Here is a 13,977-nt window from a genome sequence, read left to right as displayed (position 1 = left end):
AAACTTTCAGTTTTCTTAAGATAAATTCATTTTTACAGTTAGTGCACAGACCTGTGCTTAAACCCGATTGCCAGGTTTTGAGGCTATCTTTTACAGGTGAAAAGTCGGGTGAGTTGCAGTTACCTCTTAAATTAAAGCAACTTCCGACACGCCTGGGATGGGCGAAGCGAAGGAAAGCAAAAAAACCCCGTGTTGCGAGATCTTCAGCTATAATAGCACATTTCTCCCGCCATCACTTCCGGAATCCCTTCCTAGGAAAAGGGGCTGGAGCTGAGCGTGGTTCGTCCAACCGCGTGGGGCTGGTTATCGCTCTGAAAGCTCCCCTCCCTTTTTAAATAAACTTTCAATGTTCATTTTTCATCCATCCTTGACTTTTTAAATTGTAAATTTTATATACTTTGTGTTGTAATGTTTTTACTTTAGAGTCCCTCTGCGAAGTAAATAGGCGGTTTTTAAACATTTGATACCTAAATAAACACACACACACTCAAATAAACCCCGGTCCTTCATCATTTGCGCGGATGGCCTCGGCGGGGGCGGGGCATCGCCTCGTGGGAGCGTGTCGCCGTGGCTGGAACTTTCCCCAGCCCCACGCGGAGGTTGAGGTGCTGGGGGCGAAGTAAGAAATCGATCGGGGGTTTTCCGTGACCCTCATAAGGGCTGCGTGGGGAAAAGAGGCGTTTCCCGGAACGTTTATAAGGAGGAGCAACGCGTCTAGTCGGGCAAAAAGGCTCAGGCGCCGGGCTGCGTGTGGATCTAGCGGCAGCAAGCAGGCTTTGACTTTGTGGTCTTGGGCCACTTGGCTACTTGGCGCCCGGGCAGACGCCTTCCTCTTAAGTTTTGAGTTTCGCCTCGATCATTATGCAGCGGCCTTCCATCTTTTTCCTCCTTGCTTTGGGCTCCTGGGCTTTTGGAAAAGGTAAGGGAGCGGTAGTTTTTTTTCCAGAATATACAGTATCTTCCTCCAAACTTTCAGCTCCTAGTTCGAAGAGGAGATCTGTCACCGGTGGAATGTGGGATCTATAGGTTTTGATGAGGGAAATTGCCTCTCTGGGTCCTCTGCCTACAACCCTCTGCTCCCGGCCGGTCCGGAAACAGCTGGTTCTGGTCAGAAAGATTTTTGTACCCTTCATTCAGGCTGCAGAGTTACTTTATAAATCTGAGGATTGGCGTTAGAAATGAATACATGAGAGTGAACTCGGATCAAACCTCAGCGCTGCTTAAGGCTTATCTAAACCGCACACTAGAGAGCTACTTTGATGTAGAAACTGGAGAACTTTGAGTTCTGGTTCTGCTTTAGGCATGAAACCAGATGGGTGACTTTGGGCCAGGCATTCTATGGGCTACTAGTTAGGACATTGTCCAAGGGCAAATCTGCAAAACCTTGCCAAGAAAACTGCAGATTCTAGTCCAAACAAGGCACACTCTTGTATACAAAGTTCATGTTCACTTGTTGCCCTAAAGTTATAATTTTCTTCTTTTCCCTCTGCCTATTCCTGGAAAAGAGCAAGAATGGGACTTTTTAATCTTAAAAAATTAGGTGATTCCCCAAATCAGTTTCGGAGACAGCAATTGCAGATTGTTTGTCTTAAACATTCATTCCCTCTGGTCTTTTAATTATTTGCCCAACCTGAAGGCTTGATAAATAAGGTTTCTTACTTATCTTCCCTGAACTCTTGCACCTTGCAGTCAATTTGTTAGAAGGAAACAAACAAGAGGTTTCTCCCATCAACCCCAGAATACCCTAGATATTTCCATCTCCTTCCATTTGATCTCCCATGAAAACATGGTGGGTTGAATATTATTTGGTAATCAATCATGTTCTTTGTGGAGGCAGAATACAGATTTTGTTGCAGGCTCAGCTGGTTAATTAAAGAACAGTAGAGCAATATTTAGATGCTGAAGCCCATACCTTGAGTGCTGGCCAGACATTGGGGAGGACAGGGGAATGATGTATCTTCTCCAACCTGTGTTTTCTTGTAGATGTAAGTTAGATTTGTCTCTTAGAGACACCAGTTAGCTGTTGATTCAGAAAATAACACAAAGGTTGAGAAAGGAGGCTTTGCTGGAGGAGGAACAAACATTCCTCTCTAGAGTTACTCACTAAATTTACTCTAAATTTATTCACTTTGACAAAGTGACTAAATTAGTGGACCAGCAAAATGTTGTGGACATAGTATACTTGGATTTCAGTAAGGCATTTGAAAAGTAGACCACAACCTACTTCTAAGTAAATTAGAAAAATGTGGGATAGATAGTATCCCCACCAGATGGATTTGTAATTGACTGACTGCCACAAAGAAGAATGGGTCAACCTATTCTCCAAAGCAACAAAAGACAGGACAAGAAGCAATGGATGAAAAGTAATCAATGAGAGAAGCAACCTAGAAGAAGAAATTCCTTGACAGTGAGATTTAGACAGAGTGACTTAGTTTAAAAAAATATGAAAAATGTAGGGTTAACTTTTCCATCCGCAGTTGCATAAGAATTCTGGAGAATTCCTATGAAACACAGCTACCCAGCTTGTTGTCTCTGCTGAAATGCATTTCAATTGCATGTTGGTCGCTTTTTATTCTTTTTATTCTCTTAGCAAGAAGGTTATTCAGATAGGAGAGTGCCGAAAGTCTCCTTCTCAAGTTGCAACATAGATAAGACATCTAGTAGCCCCTCCCATGTTGATTCAAGATGATCTGTGAGCTTAGGTGGGGGCAACAATAAAGCTTAGAATTGCAGCCCAATAACTCAAGGGTTTCTTTAAATGGACATTCTTCTATTAGTTGTGCAATTTCTGGAAAGGAGCTATATTTCTTTTAACACAGGCAGGAAAAGGAGTGGCAATTAATCCTAGACAGACAGGTACCTTATCATTATGCAAAGCAAAAAAGAAGCCTTGAAACTCCTTCTGAGTCACATTTGAACACAAGCAGTGAAGTAATTAAGTGATTGTGACTCCCTAAGTATCACCAAAGGCAATGCCTCCAAAATTTACAGGAACAGAAGATTTCCACATTCTGTAGGCTACAACTTTTTTTTGCTGAACTACCAGAACTGCTTTCTCCAATCTGCCACACTCTGATGTGTTGAGAATTCCCAGTCAGAGCATTGGTACATTTAAAAAAGAAGTAAAGCTTTAATCGCGTGGCCAGAATTGCCATCTTGACTTTTGGGCACCGCACTCCCACCCCCATGGAGATTTCTGATGAAGCATTCAAGAGTGCAGGGACTGTGCTAGATGAACTAATGAAAAACACTTGTGAAGATTACAGCAATATTTTTGGTGGCTAGAGAACAAACTTCAGGGAGAGAGGGATGTGTCAGATTCCAAAGCAATCTGGATTTATTCAAATTCAGTCTGTTTTCCCCCTATTTTGGAGATGTGTCAGAGGAAATGGAGAGTTTTGAATTAAAAGTGTCTATGCTTTTGGAATATCAATAGTGCAACAGCAAGGACTGAAATTTCTGAAGTTCACTTCTTTGGGAAGGCAGATCTCCTCCTTAGTTTGATCTTGCTCCCTACACATTGTCCTCCCAAGAGGAGTATAATTCCTCCCTAATAAAGCAGTTAGAACAAATATTGAATGGTTTCCTGCAATTTTACCAGTCTTTGGAAATGAGACATAACTTGGTATTGATCAAAGAACTGAGTTCCTGGTATTCATAATAAAGAAAAGAAAATATATAGCTCTTAGTTCTGGAAAGATATGCTATGTCCTAATTCCTGCTCAGAATTCGGACAGCAACTAAGTAACATTAAGAGAGAATTGTTGTGTCAACACAGTGACCTCTCATATTCATAAGGGGCATATGATGGCCATTGTGCATGTCCCCTTCTCTCTAATCCAGACATGTCAAACACAAGGCCGGCCCCCGGAGTGATTTCATATGGCCCGCGAAGCCATCCTGGAAACAGTGAGGGAACGGCCCCCGCTGCTTGGCCCTGGCCCAGGCCGGCTGGGAGCCAATGTATAATTTTGTGGTGGCCATCTATGCTGAAACGCATTCAGTCTTAGCTCCACAAGGCCATCTGGAAACAGCAAGGGACCGGCCCCTGACACATTGGCCGCACCCCCTGGGTGCATGCTGGGGAGGTGTCACCCTTTGTGAGGAATGAAGAAATGGACTATGCCTTGGCGCTTGCCCCGGTCCCACCCCCTTCTGCCAGAGACCCTCAGATCTATCCCACTCCTGTCCAGGCCCCCACAGGCACCCTTGATGCGAACAATGTAGAGCTGGTCTTGCCCACCCAGTAGGCCACACCCACTCCATCCACGCCCACCCAGTAGGCCGCACCCACCCTGGCCACACCCACCCTGCCCCTCGAGGGCAACCGCAATGCTGATGCGGCCCTCAATGAAATTGAGTTTGACACCCCTGCTCTAATCCATCATTTCTCAATCTTGACCACTTTAAGAAGTGGACTTCAATTCCCAGAATTTGGGGAGTTGAAGTCTACACATCTTAAAATAGCCAACATTGAGAAATGCTGTTCCAATCTCTTTGGGGCTGTCTTGGCAAAAGTGGCATTTTTGAAGATAAGAGACTTGTCTTTGTTTCACGATCTCATCAAATCCATGAGAACTATTCATTTACAACACTTAAAAGCCTAACTGACCTTAACAGACAGACTTGAATAATAACTTTATTGCCTGCTTTATTCATCAACATTCGCTAATGCCTGTTATTTATGCTTTTATATTTATATGGCTGCACATAATGCCGAAGTGATTCTGGATGGTGAATATGGTTAATACTAGAAAATTAAATCTCATTGCTTTTAAGCCCTTTCCATTCTTTTTATAACTGTATTTTTTATGCAAGTTGTATTTTTTTTTTAAATTTGAGGATTCGCAGAGAAAGATTTTGTGAGAATTTGGCCGGAAAATCCTGTGGTGCAATTTGGAGGTTCACTTCAGATAAACTGCAGCGCCAATACGGAAGGAGAAGTGATTGGCCTTGAAACAGCCTTCAAAAAGGAAATCATTGGAATTGGATCCCATTGGAAAGCCTTCCGTGTCTCCAACATCAGGGACTGGAAAAGTAGCTTCTTGTGCTATGCTGAGGATCACTCGGCAAAATCTGCAAAAGCAACCATTACTATTTACAGTAAGTCACATGATGACTGTAACAGCAGATGAAAAAATATTGGGCATCTAAATTACCCTCAGTTCAAATTCAACAGGAAGCCACAAAAGAATCCCTTAGTCCAGTAGAATCAAACCTTAGCACTGTTGGCTGCAGTGATCAAATAACCAAGTAATGGACAACAGAAACTGGAATAAAAGCAATTAACAAAGTTTTATTGAACAATCTGGGATACTTATGCAGGAGAGTTTTGTTCTGCCCCAGTTGCAATTGATGTATTTCCTTTATCAAAATTACATAGCTACCCATCCCACTAAAAGTGGGAGCAGCATACAACAAAGTTAAAACAGTCAAGCAATACATGAAGCTGGTATGCAGGGCAGCAGGAGGGGCCACCATGGCAATCCACCCAGAAGGGGAGGCTTTCTTAGGCAAGATTTTTAACTCTTCAACATTTCTCTCCCCTCCTCCCCTGGACTCCTTTTGGGAAAATAAGACATGTCACAGTTGCATAGTTTACATTGTAAGATGTTTAGGGGAAAATAAGTGAGGAGAATATGTGATCAAGTGTTGGGGAAATGACAAAGGAAATCTATATTTTGGTGAGGATTAGCTATATTAATGCCTAGCAAGAATGCAGGCACCTAGCTAAGGCAAAAGATGGAAATAATTATCTAACTAGGCAAGCAAATAGAAATAGAATGTTCAGATGGCAAGAGACAAGATATTTCTTTGGAGAAAGCTAGGGCGTGCCATCCACTGTCCCTTATAAATATATAGAGATCTAAGTTTTACTTAGAACGTACAGGAAAATATATGTATTTTCCAAGCTGGAGAATATGTACTTAGGCATAGAGAACTTAATTGCCATAGAATAAATAACAGAAGAGCCATGTTATTGCTAGTTCATCACTTCTAGCAGATGCTAATCAAACTAAATTGATTTAGAACATTTTATTTCATTTCAGAATCTCCAGACAGTGTTGAGCTGGATCCAGTCCCGGAAATGGAAGTGGGCAAGCTGTATAACTTGACATGCCGGGTTTCTGGTGTAGCCCCCATCCGGAACCTCACCATAACCTTGCTGAAAGGGGAAGAGCAACTTCTGGTAGAGACTTTTGAAAAGGACAAAGCTGATCCTCTTGTGGTGAACCATGGCATTAGAGCTCAACAAAATGACTACAACAAGACAATCACCTGCCAAACATCCCTGGATCTGAGACCAAGAGGACCACTCCTAAAAAATACTTCCCATGGCATATCATTACGGACTTTTGGTGAGATCCCATCCATTGCCCCAGTTCTGAATTAGACATACTGCACCCTGTGGCTAGACAATGCTAAATCTCCGGGTGAGGGGTGAGAAAAAAGTTGGTCTGTTTTTATTTTTGTTGGCATAGATTTGATGTCCTCTGCAGTTGCCCCAGCACTCACCCCCTGAGGGGCTAGGGAGAGGGTACTATTGTGGCTGTGATTTCTTTTGCGATAACTGACATGATTTCTCTTACTTCATTGGCAGATTTTGCAAAGGCTCCCCTGCTCCATGCTGGCCTGTTCTTAGAAGCTGGGACCGTGATGGAAGTGACGTGTGATGCACCTGAGGCTTTCCCAGCTGATGAAGTCATGTTTGATCTGTGGTTTGCAGGGGAACCTTTGACCTACAGCTCCGTCAATGGGAAAAAAGTCACAATACATCACGACACGTCACATGACATGGAGAGTTTGACACCCATGTTCTACAGCATCAGAGTGATGGGGGGCTTGGCAAGTGCCCAGGCTGTGATAGCCTCTTCCTCAGTTGGAGAACAAGAGTTGATCTGCAAGGTCTCTCTGGGGCCAGTGACCAAAAATGTGACGAAGATGATGAATGTGTTTGGTGAGTCTCCTATCTGTAATTACTAACACAGACAGATTTAGAAGAGTTTTCTTCCATCTATTTGAACAAACCTAGAAGAAGTTAAAAGTTAGATTGATTTTATTTTGAAAAGCAAAACTTCAGTAATGGATTGGATCAGTCTAAGTAGCTTGAGAGAGAGAGAGAGCCCTTTGAAACCAATGGAACAGATCTGTCTATCTATTCTATTTTCATTAAGATCCAATACAACTATTTTAGAATGAAGCAAAAAAATATTCTTATTTAGATTAAATATATACAGAGCTTAGATCTGACATAAAGCCATTAGTCATAAAGCCATTACAACTCACGATTGATTTGTTTTTACTGTATTGTATTTTGACTTGCAATATTTATTTAAAGAGGTCCACATGTCTTAACCAAATAGAGAATGCAGAAATTGAAAAAAACAGCCATTCTCATCCATTTCACTTCTTTGGAACATCTGGTATCCAGCTGTTCCAAATGTGCTACTTCTAAAAAATGGCCTCTAGCCAGGTTTCATACAAGAACTCTGAGATGAATGTGGACTGAGAGAGAGTGTAAAGGTGAAAGTCCTTCACTAAGCCTCCATGATTGTAGATGGACTTGAACTTGAGGTTCCTCTATCCTAGTCCTTAATCACAGTTTTAATATCTAGGAAAGGAGGGGGAAACATAACCTTTAGCCACCATTTGTTTTAACAGTTTTCATTAACTATTTTATAACCATCTAAGTCCATTATCACTGCTCTGCTCTATTCCTTCACAGCATTACCAAAGCCCATCTTGCAAATTGGCAGTTCAGAAGTTGTTGTTGGTCAAACGGTGAACATTACATGTAGTGCGGATGGCAGTGCTTCCCCTGGTTTTAAAATGCAGATCAGGAATGCTACCAAAATATTAGCATCCGGCAACGTAGATCAAGATTTCCTGCAGCATGCAGTGATCGCTCAACAAGAGGATAATGGGAGGGAATTCATCTGCCAAGTGATCCTGACCGTTGATGGGCACACCAAGGAAAGAAACATATCTCAAAATCTCACTGTCTTCTGTGAGTAGGAAAAAAAATACACTTCATGTTTTATTCCTAGAGATTCAGTAATCTTTACTTCAAATAGTGTGGCAACAAATTTTGCAGCTAGGACAGTGACGGCGAACCTTTTAGAGACCGAGTGCCCAAACTGCAACCCAAAACCCACTTAAGTATCATCGGGTGCTGCGTGGGTGTGGCCCATTGGGTGGGTGTGGCCCATTGGGTGGGCGTGGCTACGGTGGTAACAGCAGACTGGGTGGGACTAAAAAGTTCAATCAATCAATTCCAACTTTGCGAGATTTTTTTTTCCCACGAGAAGTTGATTGATTGATTGAACCTTTTTTTTTGCACACGGTGGCAGAGGCCTAAAGCGAAAAGGTTTTATAAAACCCAGCTGAGGGCCTAGGACTGGGGCAATGGCGTGCATGCCCACAGAGAGGGCTCTGCGTGCCACCTGTGGCACGCGTGCCATAGGTTCGCCACCACGGAGCTAGGATAAACTTTGGAAATTGGGTGCCATTGCATACTTTTATGTAATCCCAGGTCTCTGCATCCTAGAAGAGGGAGGGAAATAGGATCATATGAGTAGTTGCTTCTATCACCCAGTGGTTCCTTTCCTATAGGAATTCACCCTGTGTTCTTCTCCTTCTAATTATTGATGTGCTGGAAAATTGTTGTTGTTTATTTGTTAAATTTATATCGCTACTTCTCTTAGTTCTGGTTATATAGATTTAACAAATAGATAAATCTATTTGTTATATAGATTTAACAAATAGATAAAAAAATTCAATATAACTGAATAATAAAATTACAACAAGAAAAACCATTAAAAACAATAAAAAGCACTAAAAATACATGGAAGAGCGCACTCATTCCCTAACAATACAGTTACTTTAATAGCTCCATATCCCTGTTCCCAAATCCCCAGACCAGATAGCAGAGCCCTGTCTTCAGGCCCTTCCGGAAGGCCAACAAGTTTGGGGTCAGTCTGGCCTCAGAAAGGAGTTTCAAAGCAAATGGACCTCCCAGCTAATTTCTGAAGATGCAAGTTTATTGTTGCAATTAGAGTTACAGAATATGTACATTAGTTTTGGGGTTTAATTATGGGGAACTTGATATCATTCCCATGAACTAGGTAGGAAACCCAATGCAAGGCTGGCTGACAAAGTGGCAAATGGATTAGTAGGTTGGTGCCATCAGGAGAATTAATCTCTGACATCCAAAGCAATATGTCCCATTGGGGTAGTTATGTTTTTAAACTTCAGTAATACATTTTCTGATATTTATTTATTTATTTGTTTGTTTGATTTTCCTCAGTACTCTTGGAGGTATTTATACCCCTTTAAGTTGAGAACATAAAGGGGTTAAGTACCTCCAAGAGTACTGAGGAAAATCAGAAAACGTATCACAAACTAGTAATACATTTTCTGATTTTCCTCAGTACTCTTGGAAGTACTTATACCCCTTTATATTCTCAACCTAACTGGTTATTTAAATCTATTAAGGCTGTGTGAAAAAGAGTTACTTGCTTCTGTGATGTGTTTCAGGCTGGAGCTGTGGTATACTGTACTTTGACTTCCTTGATGCATGGGGTCTTATATTTGCCCAAAATGTATCTCCTCTTTCATGAGCCAAGCAGGAATAGAGGTAGTCCTTGACTTAGGGCCAAAATGGAGCCATGAATTACGGGCATAGGTTGTTGTGGTCATTAAGAGAGGCACCCACGTGACTGTCTTGCTCAATGACCACATTCCCAGCTTTTCCCATTGTGGTCATTAAGGAGAGTGTGGCCTGCCTCAGGTTGTGGGAGAGGCCTTATGCAAGCCCAGGCCCATATTGTAGTACCCCTCAGCTCAGACATGGCCTACCGCCTGAGACACCCTTGCACCCACAGATTCCACAGTCTGTTTTCCATCCTTCCATCCCTCAGGCCTTGGGCTTCCTCTCTGCCCTGTCACACCTTGATCCACTTACCTCTTCTGAATAACTCCTTTTTGAAAGAACACCCAATTGATGTGAGGCAAAGGCTGCCTGTTGCTTTTCTGGAAATGCTGCTATTCTTGCGATCTCTCAGAAGGGTGTGGTTTTCCAAACAGTGCAAGGCAGTCTCCGTAGGAAGGGCACATGTTGTATTGGCTGCGTACTCTTTTAGAAAAGGCAATCTTTGGAAGAAATAAGTGAAGCAAGGTGTGATGGGACAGAAAGCAGGCCCAAGGCCTCTGGGTGGGATGTGGGGAGGAAAGCAGGCAGGTGGGGGTAAGTTGCAGTGTTCCTGCGCCTGGTTGTAAAGACAGGTGGACTGCCAGGCACCCAAATTTTTATTACATGACCACAAGGGCCCTTACAAAGCCCATAACTGAATACAAGTTGTATGTTCCTTTGTTCAGAACCATCCTAATTTCAAAAAGTGGCTGAATGAATGAGTGTAAGTCGAGGATGATTTATAAGCTCCTGATCCAGAATGGGAACCTGAGCATGTGCTGTTTTAAAGAGGAGTTTGAAGCAGCGCTTGGAAAATTTGCAAAATTTGCATAATTTCTATCCTATTCTGACATTATAAGAAGAGTGATACTCAAATGTTCCATAATTTTTAAAAAAATAAAAACAGTGGTTGATCCTTCTCCCTTGTGCTATGTTCTCCATTTGCCCAAAGCAATGACTTAATGATAAAGGAGAACCATGCAAAATTCATGTTGAGTATTCCATTTGGAAAAATCATATAGAGGAGTTAAAAAAAAACTTTGCCCCCCCTCCCCTCAGTTTTGTAGTCCTGACTTAATCCTTCTATGGTTGTTTTTATAATTTTGAAAATGGCAGGATACTCAAAGTGTTCATGACTCCAAATATTACGATTTAATTGTCCCTCAGGTAAAAATAGATTCTAGCATTTCTAAGGATAAGACAATTTTGTTCCGTGAGACTTGGATTTATTTACTTATTTAAAAATAACTCTGAGTGGCTTCCAATCAAAAGTTCAAACAACACATAAAACCATATTAAAAATATAAAACTAAACACACTAGAACATTAAAAACAACAAAAACCTGGTGCCAAGTCAAACTTCTAATGTGCAGTCATCCAATTTTATCCCAGCACTTGTGGGTTTTCGGTGCTTTTTGGCAGGCTAGGAAAGTGGAGGCCTCTGAACTACAGAGGAGAGAGGACAGGGGCTGCCATGGAAAAGACATGCTTCCTAGTCCATCAGATGGCAATATTTAGGGGAAGGGACTGGGAGCATGCTCACTTTATCTGATCTGGTAGGATGGGTAGATGTCTTTAGGAAAAGGGGGTCCTGCAGATAATGGAAGCATACAAGGCTCTTCAAAGTATCTGCAAGATGGGGGTCTATGCAAATTAGCCTTGGGACTCCCAAACTTTGATACTAGCTGCTAACTTCTGTATTTGGAGACCATGCTCCATCTGTGAAGGAGCATGGTACTATCCTTATAGATTCCAGGATCCACTGAGAATGCACATTGTGTAAACTGCCGTAGGTTATCACCAACGCTTTTCCAGTTTTGCAATACATAGTTGCTTCATTTCATCCATTATTACCAGTGAAACTAACCACATTTGCTACTATTGCTAACCACATATCTTTCTCCATTCTAGATGGGCCCCAAATGGATGACTCCAACTGTCCCCAGACATTGACTTGGGAGGAGGGAAGTACGACAACATTTACCTGCTCAGCCTTGGGAAATCCCACGCCAATTGTTCAATGCTGGAAAGATGGGAAGTCTTATAACACTGGGGAGCCACAGCTGGTCCAGACAGAGCATAATGGCATATATCAGTGCAATGCTACTAACCAGTATGGCTTTGATGTTAGAGATGTGACCATACACGTTGAAGGTAAGTTAACCCATTGACCTAAAGAATGACAAGAATGGCCACAGTCTTAGGTCTTGTAACTACCAACCAAATCTGCATTTATTTTTAGTTCTCAAGTAGTGACTTATAGACTTAACCCAGTGAAACAAACTGATAAAAATTCTGACCATAACAGGCCTTCCATCTATAGCCCAATCAAGAAAAATTGAAAAGGTTCTTGTGCTAAGCAAAGATTCATTGTGAAACAGTGAACAGACTCTGTCCATGCTAGCAACCCTCATCCTGCTTATTCAATTGTCCTCCAATAATTTGCCATTATCTTTATATCTATTTCTCCAACCTGTGCCTTCACATTTTGTTGAATTTCATCTCCAGTAATCTTTAGCTAACTTCATCAGGTTTTGCAATTAAGCTATTATATATACATTTCCACGTTAATACTTCTGCTTCAACATCTTAATATAGCAGGAAGCATTTCCTGGAAGGACATGTTGCAGATATTCAGCATTAATAGTATTAAACAGTATCATCGCTTATTCCATTCGTTCTTTTTCCTGTATTCATCCCTACTTTCTTTTTTTTGGCCTTTTTTCATCTGCTGGCAGGTACTGTAACTCTCTGCCCATTTATCAGACACATGTCTGTCTGCATCCTCTATTGAAAAAAAACTCCTATCTCTTAGCTCTTTCATACATTCAATATTTGCCCATTATCTTTCCTTCTATTCCTATCAAAACTCTTTGGAGAATATATCTTTTTCTCAATTTCCTCCTCAATTTCACATACTTGTTTCAATGGAGTTTTCATGTAAGACAGGATGTCAAACTGATTTAGACACATTATAATCCATCTCCTGGTGGCCAACGCAAATCACCTACCGGTATGTTCAGTTCTGGTGTTACCCAATTTATCTACCATTTTTGTTTCCTTGAACCATCATTATTTTCCTACCTGAGTTTCCTTAGTAATATCAAAACTACAGTGATTTTACACCTATGTATCTCATCAATGAGTGACTTTCTTTAAATAACTTCATCAATAAAATGATCCACATTTATAATTTTTATTTAATCAATGATTGTAGGATCCACTGGTTCCCCACCACTAAGATGGCAAAGCAGTGAATCAACTCATGTTTAGATGATTGGAACAGTATGGATTTACCTGATTCCAATTTGTCACCTGATCCATTTCCAGAATTCACACCATTTTGGACATTGTTTAATCTATCCCTAATTCCTACGTTGGCTGGTGTTTATTCAAGTTTAAATTGCTGACGTTAATTCCTCTGGCCTTATACACAGCCAATGTTTCTTTTAAAAAATGCTTGTGGCTCTTGTACCAATACAGGTAGTCTTCACTAACCAGGGACCAGGAGCTCCGTAGCTAAGTTATGCAATTGTAAAACATGATGTTGGTTCCACTTGCTGTTGTTAGAAGAATCCTGCAAATTGCAGCATCCTGTACTTACATATTCATCATTCACAACCTCCTGCCAGCTTCCCAATTAACTTTATCTGTCAGAAACTGACTGTTAAGGTCGCAAATGACAGTCATGTGACTGTAGAACCCTACAGCATTGTAACTGTCAACTGGTTGCTGAACACACAAATCATGTTCATTTGGCCTCAGGGTCACAGGGCCACAAGTATGAGAATCCTTCATAAGTACCCCTCATTCAGCACCATCATAACTTGAATAGTCATTGAACAAATATAAGTTCAGCAAGGACTACCTGTAAATCCCAGCTGATTCATATCTTCTTATACTAAAGTAGGAATATCATGCTTAAGAGTTCTTTCCCAGTCACTGCCAATTTTTTGGAACCAACTTTCATTATCTATTTTTTCAAAATGTCAAATATTTTTATCTTAATGAAACTATGATGTTGGCTTAAGCATCAACTCCTGATGCAGAATTATTATTTTGATTTGAATGAAAGTCCCCATGATGGTTTGTGGCGAAGGTTGTTGAGAGTGTGGTTGCACAGCAGTTTCCTCGGCACCTGGAGGAAACAGTCTATCTAGACCCTCTCCAGTCGGGCTTCAGGCCGGGTTACAGCACGGAAACGGCATTGGTCACGTTGGTTAATGATCTCTGGAGGGCCCGGGACAGGGGCTATTCCTCTGTCCTAGTTCTTTTGGACCTCTCGG

At 41.5% G+C, this 13,977-nt stretch overlaps 2 protein-coding genes across 2 annotated transcripts in view; both read left to right on the top strand.

The window, feature by feature from the left end:
- Positions 1-759: 759 nt before the first annotated feature.
- Positions 760-6,762, top strand: LOC107285688 (intercellular adhesion molecule 1-like; the record flags this gene model as incomplete). Its single annotated transcript, XM_015813914.1, has 4 exons — positions 760-919; positions 4,843-5,103; positions 6,051-6,359; positions 6,602-6,762. Coding segments are annotated over exons 1-4 (789 nt in total), but the record flags the coding sequence as incomplete, so codon positions are not given.
- Positions 6,763-6,808: 46 nt separating this feature from the next.
- The window catches only part of LOC107285695 (intercellular adhesion molecule 3-like), a 9,235-nt gene continuing 2,066 nt past the window's right edge, over positions 6,809-13,977 (top strand). The window contains exons 1-3 of the mRNA XM_015813920.1: positions 6,809-6,958; positions 7,727-8,008; positions 11,603-11,845. Coding sequence (XP_015669406.1) covers positions 6,814-6,958; positions 7,727-8,008; positions 11,603-11,845 — 670 coding nt within the window. The 5' untranslated portion in view covers positions 6,809-6,813. The remainder of the gene's footprint in view (positions 6,959-7,726; positions 8,009-11,602; positions 11,846-13,977) is intronic.

The sequence above is a fragment of the Protobothrops mucrosquamatus genome, unplaced genomic scaffold (assembly GCF_001527695.2).
Source record: "Protobothrops mucrosquamatus isolate PMUCROS unplaced genomic scaffold, P.Mucros_1.0 scaffold202, whole genome shotgun sequence".
In the NCBI taxonomy this organism is placed as follows: domain Eukaryota; kingdom Metazoa; phylum Chordata; class Lepidosauria; order Squamata; family Viperidae; genus Protobothrops; species Protobothrops mucrosquamatus.
The sequence above is the reverse complement of the archived record's forward strand: the minus strand, read 5'-3'. Positions and strand labels throughout refer to the sequence as shown.